This window comes from Mastigoproctus giganteus, chromosome 10 (assembly GCF_048544385.1).
Source record: "Mastigoproctus giganteus isolate SK-2022 chromosome 10, ASM4854438v1, whole genome shotgun sequence".
Taxonomy (NCBI): Eukaryota; Metazoa; Arthropoda; class Arachnida; order Uropygi; family Thelyphonidae; genus Mastigoproctus; species Mastigoproctus giganteus.
This window is the reverse complement of record NC_143584.1, coordinates 130,033,539-130,049,951: the sequence shown is the minus strand read 5'-3', so window position 1 is coordinate 130,049,951 and position 16,413 is coordinate 130,033,539. Positions and strand designations below refer to the sequence as shown.

Genomic DNA, 16,413 nt, shown 5'->3' with positions numbered 1-16,413 from the left:
ATGCATCACTGACAAAGATGGGAAGAGGTGGTCTTCAGCAGGAGATATGGCCACCCCTAATGTCGATGCAGGCTTTGCACCGCCTGTCCATACTTAGAACAATGTTGTTGAGTTCTTGCGGTAACATCGTCCATTCCTCTGTCAGCGCCATATTCAGCTGGTGAACATTTTCTGGTGGGTCTGGACGTGCTGCTAGGTGTCTCCCCAGCGTCCCATATGTGCTCGATGGGATTTAGATCGAAAGAAACAGGCAGGCCAATCCACACGAACAATATCCTCACTTTCCAAAAGCAAATCAATAGTTGCAGTGCGATGAGGTGTGGCGTTATCATCCATAAACACGAACTCGGGCCAATGGCACCTCGGACAGATGCACATGGGGAAGGATTACCTCAATACAGTAGCGTGCACCGGTTACAGTACCGCCTTCCTTCCAGTATCTGGAGTTGTGGACGTCCATCCAAGATAACGCCTCCGCAGACGAGCCACACCTCGACCGCCATATCGATCCCTTTCAGTGATGTTTGCGGGGTAATACCGCATGCCAACCTCTCGCCAGATTAGCTGACGTCTAGAATCGCTGCTGAGACTGAGTGTACTCTCATCAGTAAAGAGTACCTTATCCTATTGCGCTACTGTCCAGTCCTTGTGTTCGATGCACCACTGTAAACGGTGTCTCCTATGGGCAGGTGTTAGAGGGACACAGCCTACTGGCCGTCGGGCAAACAGTCCACCTTTGTGGAGTCGCTTGGCCACAGCAAACCGCGATATCCTGCATCCTGTGCAGCTTGTTTGCAATGGATCCCGCTGTCTGGTGTAGGTCGCTCTTGGACTGTAGGAGTATATAGCGGTCATCACTGGGTGCTGTTTTTCATGGACGACCACCACTGGTCTTTAGAATAGCTGTTCCTGTAGTTCTGAAGGCTGACCATGCACGTGAGACGATGCCATGGGTGATACCGAACTCTGCAGCCACACTCCTCGCAGCTCAACCTTCCCAATTATTAGACCCATTGTAAAGTCATCCAGATGTTGTCTGTAGCACTGTATGAAACCAATCGAACTTCTGTAACAATCGTGCTCACCCTTCGGTAATTCGCACATAACTGCTGCTTTTATCTGTTTATGTGAGCCCTCTCATCACGATTAAAATTTTTGCATGTGTACTAGCTTTCTACTGAACGTCCACAGTTATGCAAATCACCACAGGCTGTTTCGTTTGATTTTGTGGTTTTAACCGTTAAATAGTGTTTGGTCCTGAAGTTTTGCACACCAGTGTAATAATCATCCTCTCCACACCAGGTGGAAAAGGCCTGAATTCGAATCCCGTAAATGACGTGAGGAATTTATATGGCCTTTCTTTCACAATGCGACTGAGTTAATCAGTATCAGGTGAGGGTTGTATGATTTTCCCTCTCAGAATTTCTGGTTTTTCGTCTTCACCGAAGAGGCAAATCAACTAGAAAATATATGCAATTTTCAGACACAATATGCTCATGCCCATAGCTTTAGTTGCTGTGGTTTGACTCTATATATATATATATATATATATATATATATATATATATATATATATATATATAGCAAAGTTGTTACTCCCGGAAACTGGGATTTTTCGTCAAGCACACAGAACACACGCATTTTACAGACAAGATACATATCACAATATGACTTTAGTTGCTGATGCACCTTAAAAAAAGTGCAGATAGGATAGGCTACTAGGATAACTGATGGGGTTTTGTCAAAATATACAGGAATTTTATCAGCACAGGAATTCCGCTGTATAAAAATGTCATATTAGGACCACCAAAGAGCTATCTTATTCATCCATAAATTGCATGTGTTCTCTGGTGGTTTGTTTTGCTCCACGACAAATTCGAATTTTCTGAATTAAATCTTTGTTATTCGCGCCTGAGACCGAATAACTCAGTCATGGAGGGAGGAAAAAACCCATAAAAGTTTCTCGCGTCATCGACGGGATTCGAACCATGGACTTTTCCACCCAGTAGGGAGGACCATGATTATAACCATTGTACTATTTGCGTAGACCATTCAATTGTAGAAGACAATGGTCAGGCCACATTTTCAGTAAGGCATAGAGATGTGGAATCCTGAATTTAAGAAGGTTGTGGATCTGTTGGAAATATGAGCATCAAGATTAGTGATGGAGAAAAAGGGTACTCTTACCAGGATACTTCTGTTCTGCAGATTGCAGCAGCTGGAAACTAGGTTGTTGTTATTGGAGGTTTTACAGCGCAACGGCAGCTGGAAACTACGTATCTGATTGAGGTATTCAAGGCTTTCAATTCATCGGGTAAGCTAATTGTTGAGGATATCTTTACTCTTGCTGAGACAATCGGGGGAAGCCATACATTTAAATTGAGGGAGAGCTGATTGCAAGATAGATCTGCAGAAATTTTCTTTCACCAAGAGATAAGTAACTGTTGCAACAAACTTCCATCTGGTGTTGTGGAAATTGGTAGTTCCAATATATTTAAGGAAGAAGTACACAAATTATTAGGGGTATTGTAATTGAAAAATATCTTTTTCAATTTACCGTATTTATATTAGAAACAATTTATTATTATTATCATTAGTCATATGGTGCTTATACTGCACCAGCCAAAAAAAAAATTTTTTTAACCCTGAGAGAGAGAGAATAATGGTCAGAACTAAAAGGGAATCACCAAGAAAAAGAAGAATGATGATATCCAGCACAGGACCCTGGGTGTGCCAAGCCCATACTCACCAGATGTGAGCCCCTGGGGCCGCTTTAGAAATGTTATAAACACCGTATATATATATATATATATATATATATATATATATATATACAATATATATATACTGTATATATATATATATATTGATATGCGTTTTGAAATATTGAATTATATGTAGGGAATATGTGTGAAATTGCATTTATAACTTTAAATATATATATATATTTTGAACCCAATTTTAGCGAGCACGAAGAATGATTTCTGTTAAAAATATATATGAATGCATTGCTTAATTTTTTTAGTCATTGAGTAACAAGAAAGTACCTGTTTCTTTAGTGATTTCTTATATATTAAGCACAGTAATAAAATTTCATGTCATTAAAAATCATAACATCAGCTTCATTTTGATAATTAACAACTCATTTCAGTAAATTGTTAATCAAAAACTTCATGAGTTGTGACATCATATCAGGGCTGGCCCCAAAATTTTTTTAAGCGTGTTCAAGAATTATTTGTGGACTCTGGGGTTAAGGCGGTGGTCGGCTCGTTGATAAAAATGCGGAAAAGACGCGGATGATATTATTATTTAGACCATTCGAGATCCTGTTCGAAATTCGTACGACAGAACCATTTGGACATGTGGCCAGCCCTGCTGCTTTGTGGGTTCAGCTATTAAAACTGGGATATTAAGAACTGCATCCATAACTTCCCATTAAATTCAATAAGAGAATTTATTTCCTTAAATTAATGACGGTAGATGGCGGTAAAGAGTCTATGTAGGCGTTATCCAATCATATAATCTCTATTGCATTGACCATTTTCTTTGTCTGTGTTAACCAATGAGAGTTTACTTCATGCTTTCTGCTGACGTGTTACCTGAATTCTTGAGTTAGCACCATTTTTGGTAATTCGCCATTTTGAAGAGTTCTGTTAGGCTCGTCGAGCAGTAATTAAAATTTTCAAGGAGGGAGACTAGTTGTTATATGCAGTTATTGTATTATCTAGTAATTGTTTTTTCCTTTTTTTGTACAAAGTAACTTAAATATTTTTTAATAAAATGCTGCCCTTTGTTGCCGGACATGAGTATATGGATCTGTTTCAGAATGCTGAATTGGGTGGTTTAGAAAGAACAACTTTAGATGAAGCAGTGATTCTGTTGAAAGAAGATGAGGAAGATGTGTAAGTATATTGTTTATAATAAAATCATTTATTACTGTAGCATATCAAATTTTCCATATCATTATATTAACATGTTTATTAACATTAAATTAACGTGATTATTTTTTATTTCAATGTTTTTTTTTTTTAATTTATTCTGTATTATATATGGTAGTTAAGCATAAGACAATAAATGTAAAAATTTATTTCCGTGATCAGTACCGAGAGCTGAGATATAACTTTACGATGTTAATTCGAAAAACGTTAGTAGTTACCTATGATAACGATAAGGTAGCCATCTTGTTATTCCAGATGGAGTACATGTACACAGATTTCTTGAAATGCAGTGTGCTTGTGGTGTATTAGTTCTCACAGAAAATTCAGATAAACCAATATAGTTCTTTGCTGGATTTTTTGAAGGGCTAGGACCAATCGAAATTGTACGAATTTCGAAAATAGTTATTGCTTTGCGTCCTTCGAGAATTTTGTAAAATTAGGACAGTAGTTATATTAATCGGTAAGAAAAAGTTTCGAATTTTTTTTTTTTTTTTTTTTTTTACAAAAAAGCCATAGCATAAGCAGAATTAAAAATTTGATTGTATATTATTCTTTGCCTCCTGTTTCATCGTTAAAGCACGAGTTTAATAAAATGTAATGTCTTGCTTCCCCTCTCCTTTTTTTAATAAACAAAGAAAATTGTTTTTGGCAAAGGTAGACTAATGTTTGAACGGCGTGTTCAAACATTAGTTTACAATTTTTTTCGCAATCTAAATACTTGAAATACAAGCAGTCCCTGTGAAGTTTAGAATAGAGATATTACTAATAGAAAGTAACACACCGCACGAACATAATATTACACACACTTCTGCCCTTTTACAGTGCCTTCTGTAATCAACACAATGTACAAAAGCCGAGATGAACTGACGTTCAGGTGCTGTCCTACACAAGATACTATACACATCTACAATAGAAAGTAACAATCATATGTATGTTTACTCTCTTCCTCACTGATTTCAAAATTATGAATAAGACGATTTAACTCTAAATTATATAATTTTGCATTCGCCGAAGAAACATCTGTGAAATGTATGATTATTAATTTGTTAGATTAATAGACATCTTTATGCCTTAGGTTACTAAGAAGCTTACTGCCATATGGCTTATAATTAGGGTGACCATACGTCCAGATATTAGACTGCTATCCCGGTTAAAAATATTTTAATTTCAACTGTAAATGTGTATTGGTCTATTCATAGAGAATAATTAACACTAACTTCCTAAGTAATTTATGGCTTTCGAGTTACTTAATAATAGAATTATTTGCAAATGTAGAATCTTATGCAAAGAGTAAATATTTAATAAATAAATTATCATGCTATACTAAATCTCAAACACAGCAGTACTATCTATTACACTAGAACCTGTGGGTGCCTGGCAGTCTGCAAACTTATTAATTATAATTAAATATGTATAATAATTAACGAAATTTTTATTTTCAGCCATGTCAACCTTAGGTAAAATGCAAAATGTCATTTATGAAAATTAAAAACAGTGGTCCTAATACTGGGGAACCTCACTTCACTTCTTACATCAACCCAATCTGAGGAATAACCATTTATCATAACCTCCTGCTCGGAAGATATCTATCTAAGGGTTTTCCATATGATTCCAACCTGTTCCAGCTTATAAAGTAACCGCTCATGTAAGACTGAGTCAGGTGCTTTGCTCCAGCTCTTGAATGACCTTGTCGAAATAGTTAACCAGATTAGTTAAACATGGTTTTCCCTTTACAAAACCATTCCGAGTATCTTTCGGAATACCATTTCTATCTGAATGATCCTGAATTTCACCATTGATCATTGCCTCCATGATTTTCCCTACTATTGAAGTTAGACTGACCTGCCGTTAATTTCCTACTTCACTCTTAGAACCCTTATGTATTGGAGATACGTTGGCACTCTTCCAATCGCGGAATCACTCCTGAGCCCATGCTCTCATAATGAGCCTTAAGGTTCAGTGCACTCTTGCCACTTCCCTTAAGATTATTAGGTATATACCATCAACCCCAGGAGCCTTACTGGCCTATAGGCCTGAAAGTTTTTTCTTAAAATAATTTTGAAATTTTAATATTATTAATTAGATATTTTTTGACTTTACACCCATAATTTCTCTTTGACATAAAGGGTTTTCTTCTGTAAATATTGATGCAAAGTAACTGTTGAGTTCATCTGCAGCTTCAGCTGGGTTATCTAATACTATCCCATGTCCATTACATAAGGGTCTGATCTGGTTTGTCCTTCGCTTCTTTGCCAGCGGGCTCTGATAATCTGCCTTTGCCAGCCTAACCTTTTTTGTGGCTTGTTATTGTTATTTTGGTTTTTTTTTAGGAGCATTAGCAACTAAGGCCATATTGCTCCTGCGATATGCAATGGTCATTCCCTGACCTTTCCGCATCCTCTGTATTTGGAATCTTCCTCGTGGAGCATTTTTTTTTTTTTTTTAATGGTATATATGCATTCAAGGCATCTGTGATTAATGTTTTAAAGGTATACCATAATTCAATTGTATTTGCTCTGTGAGATATCTACCCAGTTAAGAGGCCATGTAGCACCTTAAGGCATCGTAGTTTCCTTTTCTGAAATTAAACCCATTCCTTTGCCATTGACTACTGCTATCCCTCTCTCTCTCTCTCATCGTTCACTCTAGAACTCAGTAATCACTTCCTTCTACTGGTTCCTGCTCTGTCAGCCCTATTATGTCATCTGGTTCATGGGTGATGCCTAGAATATTCTTTTCCCTAGTATGTTCCCTGACATGTTGATACAAATAGCAATTATCTAGTTGTTTTTAAAAATTTAGCTCCCCACGTGGAGCTTCCTTCCCATTTGTTCCAATCAATTAGAGGCAAATTAAAATCACCCATAATAAGACTACTTGCAAATGGAAAATCACGCATAATGTCTTATTATGGGTGATTTTCCATTTGCATGTAGAGGCTCTAATCATATCTTCACAATCACCTGCCCCGTATATTACTCCAACTATCAATTATACCATTGCTTCCAACTATTTCAAATCATACAGATTCTATACTAGCATGCAAAATGTCTGAATCTGGGAAAGCTTTTGTCGTACTTGGGCTGCTTTTGATAAGCATGACTCCTTCTATTCTTCCTAAATACATTATGCATATACTGGAACTCATCATCCCCTATCTCTGGGGGCACCAAGTTTCTGTAAACCCTATTATGTGAGCATTACGTGTTATTGCTCTGAAATAAAATGAGTGAATTCGAACCAGCAGTTCGGATTCACTATTGAAGTTAGACTGACCGGCCGGTAATTTCCCACTTCACTCTTAGAACCCTTATGTATTGGAGATACGTTGGCACTCTTCCAATCCAGCGGAATCACTCCAGAGTCCATGCTCTCATAATTAGCCTCAAGGTTCTTTTGACATTACTGTATAAACAAGTAAGACTTGTTCTCGTAGCAACAGAACTGCTGTTGCTGCAAGATCTTGCAGCAACAGCAGTTCTAATTTTCTGTTTATTTTTCTTTATGGTCCAGATTGTTGCTTCATTTAAATTTAAACTTTTTGCAACGTATACCTTTCCTCCCTTTAAGATTATCCAAAATTTGTATCTTTGATTCTAGAGAAATAGTTTCTTTTGAGTGGTGCCTTTTTTTTACTTTCCTCAGGCATAATTTTTGGCTGGAATTTAATTTTCAACAATGAAATTATTCCAATACGGCTCTTAAGAACAAAGTTTAGTAATACCTACCCTGAAAAATTTATAAATGATCAAATAAAAGCCAAAGTAACCTTACAAAAACCTTAAGTCATAAACTGCACACTTTGAAGTCCCAATTTTTTATGGTCTCAAACAACACAAGTTCAATAGCACAGAACCTAATATGGGGATTTTCCAGCAAAATAAAATACAATGTCCCTTTCCCCCTTTCTTTTTTCCTTAATGACTAGCGAGTCAACAGTGGAGATTCGCAAAAAAAAAGAATGGAAATGTTGAAAAATTACAGCAGGGTTTCCCCATGCAAAAGCCCAAAAATGGTGTTATGCAAAGTTTGCAGCAATTTATCAATCGTGATAGAGTGAAACCATGTTATACAGGGGTTGCCTGTAGATGTATCTACAGTTAAGTAGATAAATAACATTAGCCAATGAAAAATATTTTTTGTCATTCTCCAATGAAAATGTGATTCTTATCAGGAAAGATACAGACAGTTAGCTTGACACTCAAACTATTTAGTAACAAACAGCTATGGTAATTACTTGTCAGATGTGATAAGTCAGTACCAGTGACATCCATGAATTCCCCACTCATTCAAAATTTTGGTGGAATGAATAGTGTTCTCAAGTCAAATGAGAAAGCCTGGAATATTTTTTGAAGAACAAAAACATGGTATATCAGAAGACCTAGTCTGAGAGCATCATGGATCAAATTTGCATTAACCATAAACAGAAATACCCCAATAAAAACTGTGTGGAACAAAATAAAAAAGATGAACTGAAGATAACCAGAATAATGTTTCCATTACTAAAATGGAAAGGACAGGCTATGGCAGATCCTGAGGAAGTAGCAAATGTATTAGGTGAAATCTTTGTTCGAGTGTCAGCAGTTACTTTTTACCTACCTGCCTTTCAAACACAGAGTAAACTGAAAAATCTTACAAAATTTACTTCTAAAAACAGTAAACAATGTAATCTATCACTTTATAATGCTATAACTCAAGAGCAGTCTCAGACTCATAAGTGTAGTAAGTCCTGACAATACATTACATGATGCTGAATCAGCTAGATGGCCAGTCGCAAATAACCTTGCTTAATTTCTATAATAAACTTTTCTTAGCAAATCAGCTGTCAGAGTTGGCGCCACACAATAGTTATAGCATTACCAAACCCAAACAAAGGTCTCACGAATGTAGAAACTGCTATCTCATTGCATTAGCCAGCTGTCTTTGAAAGGTCATGGAGAAAATAAACAAGACATTTGGTATTTAGAACAGCAATTCTTGACATCAATTTACTCAGAAAACAATATACAAAATGGATTTATCAGAAAGGGACATAGTCGTGTGTTTTGATATATAAAAAAAAGTTATGATACTGCATGGTGGCATGGAATTCTGCTAAGATTTATACAAACATGGAGTACAGATGCCGAATTTTCTGTATCACTAGACTTTCAGGTATATATGAATACCATTCCCAAAAGTATTTCTCCAAGAAGTCCCCCAAGGGGGCAGTAGTGATTGCCACCCACTTGTAATTAAAATAAACAGTATAATTGAACAAATACCGCTGTGTGTGAACAAACACAGCTGTGTGTGTTTGGGATTTCAGTATCTCCTAACAGTTACAAAATGTCAGAAATATTGAATGGCAGCTACATGCAGCAATAAATGAAGTCAGTAAGTAGACACAAACAAACTACTTTTGAATCTCTACACAAAAAATCAGCTTCTATACACTTCTCTAAGAAATTAAACCTTTGTCCTGACTTCGAACTAAAATTGGAAAGTAAGGTTTCAAGGCATTCCAACTCATACAAAGTATGAAATTCTTAGGTCCTCTTCATCTTTTCCTCCTTCAGTCCTGTCAGCACTGAAGGAGAAAATAATGTAACTACTCTGACTTTACAAGGCACTGGCAAGATATCAACTTTATTGTGTTGTACTATTTTATGATTTTGCAAAAACAAGTGCTTTAAAATGGCTAAATTCCATATGCCACAGTGCACTCGGACTAACTTTTGTAGTATGCATTTCTCCTGTAAAAAGCTTGTGTTGAAGTACTATTGCAGCTATGGAGCCAAAACTTTGATATGCTATGCCACCAAAATAGTCCATTCCTGTCCATCCAGTATTGGAGCTATTGTTTTCACTATTGTATGAAAATATCAAGTTAATCTAAAGGTCACTTGGCCCTCAGGAATTGTTTAAAATAACTATTGCCAAATGGACACCTCAACCTGGACTCACTGACTTACTCAGTTCTCTGAAAGCCATAAGAAATAAATACCACTACACACCCAGTTCTACAGCACATTCTGAACTATTTTGCTAAACTTAATAAAACCAAATTGTTATATCAGATTTATTTAGATCTCAGGACATCTGGGAATAAGCAAGCAGGTACACTGGTGTTCAAAGAAAGTGCATCACCTAGGAATTTCACGTTTCTAACCCTTTTTTGCGATGGTATGTTACATTAATGACTAGTAATATAAAAAAAGATATTAATTAATAGTTAAGGCAAAGCTAAATAATATTTCACAGGTGCTCTCAAAATATTTGAAAATTAGCATTTGCAACCTTTATACAACAGTTTTGGTAAACACGACAATTATGGCTAAAATGTTATCAGAAGCCCTCAATTTGCTTCAGTTTGTCATATTAAATGGAAAACAAAATGAAAAGTTTACCAGGTGGAAACTAATATTTAGTTGAACTACCTCTGGCCCCGATGACAGCAGCACACTATCGAGATATTGACAAGATCAATTTCTGAAGATAATCAACTGCTAGTTTGTGGTTCCAAACACGAATTAAGGCTTCCTGAAGTTCACAAAGGATCTTTGGTTTCTTTCTGGCAACTGTGGATTCCATTATGCCAACAGCTCTCTTTAGGATTCAGGTCTGGGCTGTTTCCTGCCCAGCTAAGAGTTGTAATATACCGTTCTTCCAACCATTTCTTCACCTGTAACAGATGTAAACACATTACTGTTGAACCTCAAATGCAGAAATGAAGCTAAGGTAACTACAGAAGTGCCTACTTACACTTTTTTGCCCAATGACAAGGAGCAGAGTTGCCCTGAAAGATGCAGTTACTTGGCAGGTTGAAATGGTCTCTTAATGGTTGACAGCAATTTGCCTTCCAATATAGCCAGGTATCCATTGGCATTTACAGAACCGTTTATAAACTTCAGGTGACCTACTCCACGATATGATATGGGGTGCATTTCATTCGCTGGTAGAGAATTTCACTGTAGTCACCATACATTCTGGATGGTATTCTTCACCATGTCTGCAGCAAATCGTGTCTCCCATCAGAGCTATGCAGGTTGAATTTCTTCTTATCTGAGAAAATAACTGACTTTCATTGCTCAGGGGTCCATTTGACATGCTCCTTATGCCAAATTAATCGGACCTTTTTCATTTTTTGTGTGAGTAGGGGCTTCTTAGGACAACTGGCTACAAGTCCTTTTTTGAAGTATGTCTTCTGACTATTGTTTCTGCACTTGCTACTACTCCTGTATATTCTTCCTGTTCTCTTTTCAGCTCAGACGACGAAGCTTTATGGGTTTTAAGGAATAAGCTACTTCAAAATGCAGTCCTGTTTTGGTTTAGAGACTCGTTTGCGTCCAGTTCCGTTTTTCCTATCAGCAGAACCAGTATTCTTGATATTGGAAACAAATCTCACAGTTGACCGATTACAAGACACTCTATAAGCAGTATGATGGGAAGAACATCCTTCCTCACGTAAAGCAACAATAGCACTCTTTCTTCATGGCGTCAACAGCACGTAACTTGCCATTCTGACACAGGCAGGGAATGACTGCAACTCTTGCAGAGCATGCTTATATAGATGAAAGTAACAGCTGATGCAATATTATGTCATCACCTACCCATGTCTATCTTATCTGATGCAGTCTGTTAGAAATATTGCCATATACTTACGTTATTTGGACAACAATTACAATTTTAAGGGGTGGTGCACTTTCTTTGAACACCAGTGTAAATGAGCAAAAAATAGCAGTTGCATTGATTGATTGATGCATCCTAAGAAATATCTTACTCAGACTATAAACCAATTGTACCTCTTCATTTGATTAACTCTTATCACTAGATGTAATAATGCAGGATACAAAAATGCTAAATGGTATAGGCATTAAATATAGTTTTATATTGATTTAAAAAAAAAAAACTGTGTATCAATTTTGGATCCTAAGCCGGGCACATTATAGCTGCATGTGCTGTTGTGCCAATTAACTCAAATATGAAACTGAAAAATTGGGAATTTTAACTCTGTGGACTTAATAGATAGTATGACATCAAAGGGCCTCCATAGCCAAGTGGTCAGGAGTGGAAGTGCAGTAGCACACGCGCTTTGAGTAGACCGGGGTTCAAGCCCCTGACTGCTGAATACGGTCGATCTGCCAACCCGCACTGGACCAGCTTGGCAGATTATGGTCCATTTCCCTCAGCATGAATTGTTGACGAGGTTTCCATCCTGCAGTGGGTTGATAATGGCTGCACTTTACTTTTTTTTTTTTTTTTATGACATCACTGAAATTGTGATGTTATAAAGATACAGTAGCTGCTTCTGAATTTTCTGGATTAAGCTTCCATTTAAGTGCACAATCACATTGCTATTTTGAACCTGTTCTATTAAAGCAGTTTTGACTGCCGTTCTTATTTTATTTGCTTTAATTAGAAGTATTTTATTTCAGTGACTAAAATGATAGTCCACAATCAAGAATTGGTAACTTTTTCAAATAGAACTGTTTGAATAAATAATCAAGGGAATCTTCAACTTTACTGTTGTGTTGAAATATGTTATTTATAATTTTAGGTCCCCAGCAAGGAAAAAATTTAAGTGTGATGATAGCTGTGATGAAGATGACAGCCGTTGTGAAAGTAGATCTCCCATTCGAGCTGTTGCCTTTAGCCCAGAAGTTCGTGTGAGATATATATGGTAAGAGTTTGTATTCTGTAATTTATAGCTCTAAATATTTCTTAATCTTATTTCTTAACCATGAATGTTTACATTTAAGTATTCTAATAGAAACGTGTAGTGCATATTTTAACATTCAAAGAATCGCTGATTTTAAATGATATGTGAAATGTAGCAAAACTTTATTTTGGGAAAAATTAATTTGAGCATTGGTGTATTAAGGGAGTAGCTAGAATTAAGTTTTTTAAATAATTTTGCTTGTGGAGATTAATCGGAATGGAAATAAAACTGTCATGTCATGGTTATTTGAATGTCAGTGTAAGTGATGTTTTATTAGTAGAGCTAAGTAAATAATTTTTGTGTAATAATTTTTCGTTTTGGTTCAGCTGTACAGCAGGCCCTCGTTATAATGCAGTTCGCTTTACGCTGATTCGCTATAACGCTGTTATAGTGAATAATAAGAATTATTCACTATAAATCTTATAACCCGAATCTGACTATATAATGCTGTCACAAATCACTCTCTTTTACAGATTGCATTTTTGGCATATTTAACGAAACTGTTTTGTTTGGAGTCGATAGCTTGAAAATGAAAAGCAAAACAGCATTAAAACGTTTCCCACGGTGGCTTGAGAAATTTTCCCATACTCAGTGAAATTTTCTCGCATGCTAATTTAATTGGTACAGTGAGTTGTTACGTAGTTCCGAGATAAACATTTTAAAAAATGATCAAGTGTATTGCTTGTAATATTTGCGTTATATGCATTTATCCAAAGTCTAGTCATCACTCAGTACAGTATTAGACATCGTACGTAACGGACAGTTTACTCAAATATTGTATCATAATTAATGCAACTAACGCAGTTACATTTTCGAAAAGTTAATAATGGCGGATAAGAATGAAAAAGCGACAATGTCTGGATGCAGTATGAAAACTACAAATGTAAGAAAAGGTCTGAATTTGAAAATTAAATTAGACGTTTTGAAGTGAATCGATTCCTGTCAACGACAAGCGGATGTGTGCCATAATTTAGAACTGGCAAGTTTTAACTGTAAGAACAATTATAAAAAAATAGAGAATTAATTTTAGCAGCGGGAAAGACAGCTGTTCCACTACAAGTAACTAGGGCTAGGCCGGCTATTAGGATTGAAATGGCAAGAATTCAGTTAAGTTAAATATTATTAAAAAAAAGAGAGAGAGAGAAAGATTAGCCTATATGATGATCTGAAGAAACCTCACTTAAAAAAAAAAAAAAATGTGGAACCATTTAAAACTAGTAAGGGCTGGTTGGATAGATCTAAAATCCAGGGAGAAGCTGCAAGTGCAGATCATGTCGCCAAAACTTTCAAAAAAGAACTTGTTAAAATTATTGAACAGGGGCATTGTGTTATACTTCTCAACAACTTTTTAACATAGATGACGCAGAACTTTTTTGGAAACGAATGCCTAAAAGAAGCTTCATATTGAAAGAAGAAAAAACGTATGCCAGGCTTCAAAGCGGCGAAGGATCAGTTGACTTTATTGTTGGGTAGTAATGCTGCAGGAGATTTAAATTTAAAATCCCTTTTAGTTGACCAGGAAGAGGGCCAAAATCGACACATTTTTCCTGATTAAATTCATCAATTAAATTAAATCAATTTAGATCAATTAAATTCATGATTTTAATTGGAATTTTAAGTTTAATTCTGATATGTAAGTAGTTACCACATAATTATATAAGTATGTATTGCAGAATATTTTGACCGACATTTGTGCATCTTTTCACTACCGTTTATTGCTGATTAGGAAATATCCTATGGCACTGACCACAACTCTTAAATACATATGTTATCTTATGGGAATGTGGCGCTCACTTAGCGCTCTTTTGTTTTTTTCGGAACGAATTATCAGCGTTAAGTGCCGGGGGGGGGTCACCTGTATATTGAGTAATTGAAAAGGTTATTCTTACTCATAGATTCCACAGGCTGTGTATTTACCATAATAGTTCAAACAGCTGAGTGTCACTAAATCTTTTGCAGTGTGTGAGGTATAGCTTTAGTGCAGAATTTATTGCTGTTATAACATTCAACTTTGTTTTTAATCAGTTTTATAAGGCTGGGATCAACAGTTTGTGGCACCAGTGCCACATGATGGTTTTACTTAATTTCAAAAAAAATGCTATGAGGTTGCACAGATATCTCATGTTGATACTGTGTTTTATTTCAAAAGAAGTCTTCTAAGGGGATCTTAAATCTATACCTGCTCTCTGTGCACTCATTTTTGCCCATTGGCAGTAGGTAGATTTGTTGTATATGGAGCTTCCTGCCATTTCAAAACGTCTTCATCGACATACCAGAACAGTATGAAACTCACCAGGGGCCCTACCCATCCAGAGTATGAGTTAGGTATTAGACCTATTACCCTGAAGGTTTTTTGACCTGCTAAGGTTCCTTTAGGTTTAGTGAGCTATGATATTTGTAGGATTGTTTAACTGAGTACTGATTAGGCTATTGGCTTGGGAAGCTCCCTTGCAGATTAGATAACATGATTAGCATGAAGTGCATGCCATGTTTGAATCACACATTGTTTCTTCTAGTTATCAGTTGATTAGTCATGTTCACAACATTTGTGTTGGCTGATCTGTGTTGAGGACCTCAAATGACTGGTGATTAGTGCCTGTTTCTGGTATCATCATAAGTTGTTTCAACTCAAAGTAAAATGTGGATTTTCTTTATTCAGGACAATTTTAAGGATTACAATTATGATATATGGCAGGTTCATTCTGAAAATAGTTTTTTTGGTGGAGCATCTCAGTGAAAAATTCCATCTCATTCCTAGCCATGTATATATTGTCATGGCTAGAATACATATAAACCTAACAGTATGTATTTAATCATGTTATTTTAGATTGTCCTTTCTGCCATAGAGTGAACCCTAACCTTTTTATCAAAAACCTTATCCTTGTTTACTTTGCATAATATTTTGGCTGACAGATCATAAATATGAACAAATTATAAACTTTGTTCTTATCCAGAACAAAAGTTATAATTTATAAGATGTCTACCCATTATTTAAGCCTAAATCGGTTTTTATCTGCCAGATTTGTTAGTTGAAACAAGGCCAGTAATAGTAGCATAACATGCAAGCATCTCCCAAAGATGGTTAAGTCATTAATACAGTAATACAAATATAGGATCTTGATTCAACTCACTAAGATTGAGATGGGAGTATAGCACCAGTTTTTTGTGCGAGTTGGGATTAAGAATTCTGTGTGTGACATGCATATATCACTAGTGTTACTTGCTGGTTGCTTTATTCCTTGGTGCATGCAAAGACTACTCTGGTTATCATGTACAAGTATTCAAGAACTTGAGATCAGCTAGCTAGTCTCAATTAAAGAGACCTTTAAGAATTCCTCTGGTCTCACAAGATGACAGAAAGGATCATAGAAATGTGATTGTTTAACTTTGAAAGCATATAAAATTAATAGTAGGTCTGTAAGGCTCATATCACAAATATACAGTAGGGAAGCAAATGGTGAAAGTGTCTATGTCAGAGTTTGGTAGAAGAGGGATGGTCGTAATTGGGTATTATAAGTAAACCAAGGTATTTGCTGCCCTATTTCATTCCAGGTCACACTAGATAATGAAAAACAAGTCCTTAGGGAGCTCTATAGATCTTTTTTTCTGTGGATGTTGATGGGGATGATCATAGTTGAAAGGTGTATTATTTTATTGGCTTTTGAATCATTAATTGGTAAGATGCAGCTCTGAGAGAAAGTTGAAACTGGATGTTTTGAGCTTGACTCTAGTTTAGGATAAGGCAAGAGTTTTGTATTGATAGCCTCAGCAAAT

The 16,413-nt window shown here is 36.1% G+C and overlaps 1 protein-coding gene across 4 annotated transcripts in view; it reads left to right on the top strand.

Annotated features, from left to right (window-relative positions):
- The first annotated feature begins 3,715 nt into the window (after positions 1-3,715).
- Positions 3,716-16,413, top strand: part of LOC150079284 (uncharacterized) — a 35,098-nt gene continuing 22,400 nt past the window's right edge. For 3 of the 4 annotated variants that reach the window (XR_016547561.1, XM_090383502.1, XM_090383504.1), the window contains exons 1-2: positions 3,716-3,902; positions 12,478-12,600. Coding sequence is in view for 2 of the 4 variants with exons in the window: in XM_090383502.1 (XP_090239628.1) it covers positions 3,781-3,902; positions 12,478-12,600 (245 nt within the window). In the remaining 2 variants the exon portion in view is untranslated. The remainder of the gene's footprint in view (positions 3,903-12,477; positions 12,601-16,413) is intronic. The other variant, XM_090383503.1, reaches the window with a different exon arrangement.